The 8736-nt window shown below is 32.1% G+C and overlaps 1 protein-coding gene across 1 annotated transcript in view; it reads left to right on the top strand.

Annotated features, from left to right (window-relative positions):
* Window positions 1-336: 336 nt before the first annotated feature.
* The window catches only part of LOC149131869 (uncharacterized), a 63969-nt gene continuing 55569 nt past the window's right edge, over window positions 337-8736 (top strand). Inside the window, exon 1 of the mRNA XM_089337682.1 lies at window positions 337-1354. Within this exon, the coding sequence (XP_089193808.1) occupies window positions 1322-1354 (33 nt within the window). The 5' untranslated portion in view covers window positions 337-1321. The remainder of the gene's footprint in view (window positions 1355-8736) is intronic.

The raw sequence follows: 8736 nt of genomic DNA, 5'->3' as shown, positions 1-8736 counted from the left end.
GTAGAACAGAGAAGGCCATTAACGGCGAAGATACAAATGAACATCATAGTTATTATTCAAGACGATTATATAAACATTGAATTACATCCTTCAAATTTGTTGAGCAGTTTTCTGACGTATAACACCTCCAGATGTTGAATGATATTCAGATATATATAACTGTATGCAGATACATTTTTGCGATTAGATATATCCATCCTCACACATGTACACACACGTACATACACGCATATAAAAGAATCTATCGTTTATGTATGTGTGTGTGTATATATATATATATATATATATATATATATATATATATATATATATATATATATATATATATATATATATAGGATGGGTTGAAAGCGTCATAGACTGACTATGTAGGAGTGACGTTAGAGCCTCAAAATCTTGCATGCATTAATTTCAACTCTTATCAAAAAGGCATCGTTTCTTTCCAGGTAAACTGACATCTGACTGTTAAAACAAGACTTCAAAAGTAACTAATAGCAACTTTGAAAATGGACAAAATTTGGTATCGTGCTGTTATCGAGTACCTGCAAAAGAAGGGTTTAGCCCCCTATGACATCCATGCTGACATGGTTGCTATATTAGAGAATAACTCTCCAATTTTATCAACATGGCAAAAAGTGGGGAGCTGAATTTAGGAAAGGAATGGAGAGTCTAGAAGATGGGCTCAAGGTCTGGGCGTCCTGAAACTGCCAGCACCGAGGAAAGCATTGATCGTGTTATATATGCTGATGGACGACAGGCGATTGACTATAAATCAAATAGCTAATGTTGAGAATATCCTGCACAATGAACTTAGCCTGGCGAAGATTTCTGCTCAGTGGGTGCCACATCGTCTAACACCTGACCAAAAGCACACCAGGTTGATCAAAACATGAGAAAAATCTAATGCTTAGCGGCATTTCGTCCGTCATTACGTTCTGAGTTCAAATTCAGCCGAAGTTGACTTTGCTTTTCATCCCTTCGGAGTCGATAGAATAAGTACCAGTTGAGCGTTGTGGGTCAATGTAATCGACTAGTTTCCTACCCCAAAATTCTGGCCTTGTGCCTACAGTAGAAAGGATTAGCTTCATTGTTGTTGTTGATGATGATGACGATGATGTTTTTTCTTGTTGTTAAGCATGTTTCTATTTTAAATCTGTAGGAATTCATTGCATAGTTTATTTAATTAGTTATTTGGCTGCATGGTGGTTTAAAATTTTGTACGATAAATTATACCGCGATGAGAAACTGATTGCAACTAACGTGTCAAAGAGATGGCTGAAATCTGATAACATTGCTAATCTATAAAACGTACGTAACGGATATGGAGATATGGAGAAAGCGTCTCCCACGCCAGGTTTGGTATTCTTTCTTACATTTTATGTTGTTTTTTTTTTCTGTGTTTACGTTTCACAACTTTGCGAAAAATGCATATAAAATTATCATTCAGAAATGCAAAATGTTCTTTATTAATAAGTTATGGATACATTTTGTATAATATATATAGTTAAAATGATATTTTACTGCGTTATACTTATGCCTAACGATCTGGAAAATGGACGTATGCATGAGAATGTAGGCGCGAGCATCTATATGTGAGTTTCTATGAATGGCTGCATCTGGATAGATTAGGCTGTCTGTTTGCATAAATGTGCAATAATATGTTTGTATGTAGACAGACAGATGGATAAATAGATAGCGAGCATATACACACAAACGCACGCACACACACATAAACATATATATATATATATATATATATATATATATATATATATATATATATATATATATATATATATATATATATATATATGTATATATATATATATACATATATATATACACACACACAAACACACATATACACATACAAACACATATGATATAAATTTGCGCGTGTCAAATACGACTATGGGTAAGTGTAGTTACATTTGGATACTCGTGTTCGTTTGTTCTATATATGTGTATTTGTATATGCTGTGTGTGTGTATGTGTGTGTTTGTGTATACGTGAGTGTGTGTTATCTAAATTTGAACATCTACAACGCCCCTGTGGGCAAAACTCAGAGCAAGTTGTCCTTTTGATGCACTGAACATATGTATCCACGCATCTCAACGTATTAAGTTCTATATCAAATCATGTCTGCGTTGTGTAGCAGATATGTTAATATGCTTTGCATTAAGTTATGCAGTATACACACACACACACGTACACACACACACACACACACACACACACATATATATATATATATATATATATATATATATATATATATATATATATATACTTATGCATACATACATTGATTTATGCTTATATATATATACTTATATGTACGAGTGTATGTGCGTGCGCGTTCAAATGTATATATACATGAATGTATATGCATATATTTATATTATATATAGATAGATAGACACACGCATGTATGTGCATACGTGTGTATGGATATGTGTGCATAAACCGACATGCTATCCTACATGCTTGTGGTCGCAGATATGTATATTATATATATATATATATATATATATATATATATATATATATATAAGCATATGTGTCCATGTATATATGCACATATACATGTTGTAAAGAAACCCTTTCCTGCATGCATATATATAAGTGTGTGTGTGTGTGTGTGTGTGTACATATTTATGTACGTATATATACATATGTATATTTGTATATATATATATATATGTATATATATATGTATGTATGTATATACGCACATATTTATGTGTCTGTATGCATGCATATATGTATATATATATTTATATATATGTATATCTATGTGTAAATATATGTGTATATATGTATATATACATATATATGTATATATACATATATATACATATATATATATATATATATATATATATATATATATATATATATATATATATATATATATATATATATATATGTATATATATATATATATATATATATATATATATATATATATATATATATATATATATATATATATATATATATATATATATATATATATATAATCATAAGCTTATCAAGGGGGGAAAAGCTACAAACATGATAAAATACTCTCACTTTACACATATAACATTGAACATTATAAAAAAAAAATAGATTATGCTAAATGCAAATCTGATTACTTCAGCTGTTATCATGTTTAGGTGCCAAATAGTTCCGGGAAAATAGCCAAAATTCTACCTTGAACTTGATGTTCAGAGGCAAATGTATTAATGTTTTAAGCAAGAAATAATGTACAGCCTGATGGCTTTAATGTTGCGTTTTAATGATGGAATGTGATAAAGGAATATATATGCATATATATATATATATATATATATATATATATATATATATATATATACAGTCGTTCTGTGAATGTATGTATATATTTGTGTGTGTGTGTATATGTGCGTACCTATGTGTGCGCGTGAGGGGAAGAGTATGCAATATAAGAACATGTATGAAATATATATGTAACATATATTTAATATATATTGCACATAATGCTTATCTATATTAAATATGCATGCATATTTTTATGCATGTATGTGCGCCTCATGTAAATATAAATAGGTATATATACATATATATAGATATATGTGTGTGCGTGTGTGTGTGTACATACATCCATACATCATATATATACATATGTATGTATGTTTGTATACATACACACACGTATATATTTGTCTATGTTGAATGGCTGCATGTACGGTGGAGCAAAGCCTGCATGTATATTTATGCATAATATAAAACATGTTTCTCCAGTTGTTAATGTAATTATTTTCCGAATGATTTGAAAGTTTAATAAATATATGCATGTGTGTCTATGTGTGAAGGTGTGTGTGTGTGTGTGTGTGTGTGTGTATGTGTGCATATACTTACTGGGGAGAAAAAGAGAACGATAGTGACAGAGCTAGAGAGTGAACGAAAGAAATTTTGACTAATAGATAGATAGATAGATAGATAGATAGAAACAAACAAATGAACGAAATAAATTAATATAGATGAAAGCTGGAGTGATAGAATGTATTCTCGCCTACATATAGTCATCCAGAGTGTATCCTTGTAACGAATTCTTTTATATATTTATCCATATGTGCATTGTGCTTGTGTATGCGTGAGGACATGTGTGTTTGTGTTGATATGTGTTTGTGTTGATGTGTGTGTGTGCTTGTGTGTGTCTGTGTATGTGTGTATCTGTGTCTGTGGGAGTTTATCTGTTCCATTTTGCGTCATCTTCATTTGTATTTATAGGATTGTAATAAATATTTAATGTTTATAAATCTGTTGTGATTGTATAGAATTCCGAGCCTCTAAATCTGCTATAAAATCCATTCGATTCTATAAATATGGAAATATAAATGGTCTCTTTCTCTTTTATTTTCAGTTTTATAACTACACCCCTTATTGTTTCGCTGATCCAGAATATAAAGGCGAAATAAAAAATAATTACATTTTCTTTCTTTTTTTTTGTGAAATACGTTTAAGGGATCATAGCAATAACGAAAGCTAACGGAATCCCTACGATCACAATATAAGTTTAAATTATATAATGATATATACGATAAGCACATGTATATTATTGCTGGTGATGGGATTCTGATTTTGAAATTATAGCAAAATATTTATCCTTATCTTATAATCTAATTTTACCTTGGATTCCTTTATAAATGTTTCAATTACATTTGTTTGCATTTGTTTGTATTTGTTTGCTTTTGTTTACATTTGTTTTGTGATTGACTGTGATTCAATTTTTCATCAGTTTTTCTGCAGAATAAGGTGGCAAGATTGTAGAATCGTTAGCATGCCGGGCGAAATGTTTAGCAGCATTTTATCCGTCTGCACGTTTTAAGTTCGAATTCTGCCGAAGTCGACTTTGCCTTTCGTCCTTTCGGAATTGATAAAATAAGTACCATTTGAGCCCTGGGGTTCGTTGTAATCGACTTGAACCCTCCCCCACAATTTCTGACCTTGTGCCAAACTTTTGAATACAATATTTCCGAAGAATAAGACGGGACAAAATACTTAGCGGCATTTCGTCTGTCTTCAAGTTCTAAGTTCAAATTCCGTCGAGGTCGACTTTGCCTTTCACCCTTTCGGAGGTCCATAAAATAAGTACCAGTTGAGCACTAGGGGTCTTTGTAATCGACTTACCCCACCTCCAAATCTTGTGCCAAAATTTGAAATCAATATGCTATTATGCACCTAAGTGATATGTATCTTAATCGATGTGGTGCATTATTTCGAGAAAGCTACTTCATAAATATCTTCCATAATGTTAAACCTGTGAATGAATCTCTTTTAACGAATGTAACGATGCCCGCCTGTTTTCATTTCCGTATCAAATATCGCAGCTCCTGTAATCCGAACTAGGCTGGATGTTTTCGTGCGATAAATTACTTCTTTTCTTCATATATAGCGTATTTGGTTCGTGAATATATTGACTACATAGAATTATATTGTTATAATTTTTAGCTAAAGTCATCAAAAGGTGCTATTTTAATATCCATTGAAATCATTGTCCGAGCTTTTATATTTGAATTGGAATAATAATCCAGAGTGAAGATTAATTTATTGCTTTTCATGTTGTTATAGCATAGAACAGATTTTTATTTAATTACAAAAGAAATGTACAACTTTGATAGCTACCTTATTAAATTATTCTACGTTGCTGCAGTATGTGCAGTCACTGAATCTCTTCGTTTTAATAGCATACTTTGATTGTAATTTGTTCTTAATATTACGATAAATATTTTCTTATTCTATCATGTTATAGTCCAATGGTTGATGCAACAATTGCGTTAATGCGAGTGATAATATTATTATTGCAAAGGGCATTTATGTGATAGGTAATTCTTTCAAAACATTTTTTCTGTGCTGGTTTTCATATACCATTGAAAATACGAGCAGATGCAGTTTGAAGACCTACCTACACACACGACGGAGATGTTCATAACTGAACTTCAATTAAAAATTGACTGGGAGAAAGCAATCCTTCAATAATCGAATGGAATTGGTAAATACATACATCGAACTTTCGATTGATCGCGTCCGCTTGACAGGGCCAATGGTGGAAATACTGGATCATAGATTTAGTTTCCGAATTTCAGGAACATGTCTTGACATGTCATTGACATGTCATGAACATGTCAAATAAATATAGTCTATTTGATCTTTAAAAAAGTAAGTTTTTTTCTTTATTCTGGATAATAACTGCTTATTTGTTGAGGTATACTGTGAGTGACGCTATTTTGTAAAGTTCCAAATTTAACCCTTTTGTTACCATATTTCTATTGAGATGCTCTGTGTTTCTTTCAATCAATTTTAAATATAACTAAGAATTTCGTAAAATTACTTAATTATCATTAAGCTAGTGTTAGGAACATAAATTGTGACTAAGGTTTGGTGGAAGATTTTTATTCAGATCTTTTCAAAAAGAAGCCATTTATACTACAGAGCGAGAAGCGGTTTCAGTTGGGTTGGGTTGGTATCAGAAGGGTTAAAACACCTTAGCATTTACAATCAAACAATGTTCCTGTACACACAGAGACGCATCTATCAACAAACATATCGGGTGCAGAAATACGCATACCAAAGTGTTCGTCTCTCGCACCGGAAAGAAAGAATATATGGTGGCGATGTTACGTAAACTCATGTACGAGTCACACTTTATATTGTCATGAAATTCAAATTCGATCGGTGACATGCTATTAGAATATGTTGAGCAGCTCACCGCTTTGACAGGAACAAAGTGGTGAACATTGACCCCTAAGCAGGAGGGCATGTTAAAATCCAAGGGATAAATAAACATTAAATATTCCGGCTATATCAATGACTGAATGTTTGTTGTCCAAGTTTGTTAAGTATTTTCATTAAATTTCTTTAAATAATTTTAACTAAAAAGTGGTAACAACACAAGAAGAAATTATTGTTTTTAAATCAACAAAATTTTTATTAATTCTAATTTTAAGATTATTTTCTAAATTTACTTGATGGATGTCGATAAATTATCAACGATTCTGTAAAAGGGTCAATGATATAAAAAATTAAGATTTTTTTTTTTTTTTGCCCCCGTGATAGGTCATTAACGCATGCGCTGTAAATATTGCTCATTATTTAAATGTATCTTTCAATAAGAGCCTGGTGGACTGGTGTTAGCTGTGAGATTACGGATTAGCTTATTTGCAAGCATTATATATACTATTTCGCAATAAAGAAAGCATTATATATACGACTTCTTTGATGTTTCTAAGTTATCGCCGTAAATTCTAGATAAATTATGGAAATATCATTCCATAGCGCTATATGGTTTCTTTTATCGCAACATATGTGTGCAGCCATTCCTGATTTAGATGTTTCTTATCTCATTAAGGCTCATTAAAGCTATCATCCAGCTAATATATTCAAACTTGGATGCACAGGCCTAAGGTGCTTACAATATCTAAATTAGAATATTTGCTTGATATGTGACTCATAATGAATAATGACGTGCCATATCATGCACCTATTAGTTTTTTTTCTTTCTTTTCTTTTTTATTGCAATATTATACAAATAACCAGCAGGCTGGAGCCTAAGCTAACGTAGAAAATATAACTACACGCCATACAGATTCTGCGAAAAAGCTGATGCCAGCCATAAACATTATTATTATTATTTCGCTTATGCACAATAGATTAGACTGCTGGGAAAAAGATTCTAACATAGGGCTATTCTAGCAAAAGCAATCTTAGATGCCAAGAACCTTCCCAAGTATCTTGGCTGTCCCTAATAACACTGTTTTCTGAAGCTGCACTAAACTTGCTTTCATGCTTGTTTCCTCTATTCAGAGTCTCAGTCCTGTATCCATCTGTTCAACCCTTTAGAAGTAATTCCTAACGCATCTATAAGTCGAGAGATACATTTTACTCGCACATTCCGTAGTCTCTATAGCTCAATGGCTATATCCTGGTACTTTGCTATTTTCTCTATACTTTTCATATTGGTTTTCTCATCATTTAGTACTGCAAAGTCAATTAGTTTCTAGTCTCTTTGTCTACTGCTACTAAATCACGCCTTCTAGCTTTTGTCACTCTGTCAGTCCGAATGTTAAAATCCAACGTCTTATATTTCTTTCTAGCACATTATTATTATTATTATTATCATTAGTAGTAGTAGTAGTAGTAGTAGTAGTAGTAGTAGTAGTAGTAGTAGTAGTAGTAGTAGCATTACTGAAGGGAGGGAGCGCTCAGAATCGTTAGCATGCTGGATGAGATGCTTAGCAGTATTTCGTCTGCCGCTAACGTTCTGAGTTCAAATTCCGCCGAGGTCGACTTTGCTTTTCATCCTTTCGGGGCTCGATAATTTAAGTACCAGTGAAACACTGGATTCGATGTAATCGACTACTCCCCTCCACACAAATTTGAGGCCTTGCGCCTCCAGTATTATTATTATTATTATTATTATTATTATTATTATTATTATTATTATTATTATTATTATTATTATAGAAACAAAGCTCAGGTTTGGTCTTATTCTTGTTGGGATTTATATGGTAGCGGGTTACTACCTGTAACCTTAGGTATTCACAGGTTTTCAGTAGTCTTTCAAGTGCTTCGAACCCTCCTGATAATCCTTGCTGTCACTAAGAGGCAAATTTTCTGTAGGGAATTCTATTTTAACTTCCTTCAGCCATTTGTCAATATCTTGTCTTGCTGTTCCCAACGCACCAATTACTATAGGCACGGCCTTTATTG

This window comes from Octopus bimaculoides, chromosome 19, assembly GCF_046866305.1.
Source record: "Octopus bimaculoides isolate indiv1 chromosome 19, ASM4686630v1, whole genome shotgun sequence".
Taxonomy (NCBI): domain Eukaryota; kingdom Metazoa; phylum Mollusca; class Cephalopoda; order Octopoda; family Octopodidae; genus Octopus; species Octopus bimaculoides.
The sequence above is the reverse complement of the archived record's forward strand: the minus strand, read 5'-3'. Positions and strand labels throughout refer to the sequence as shown.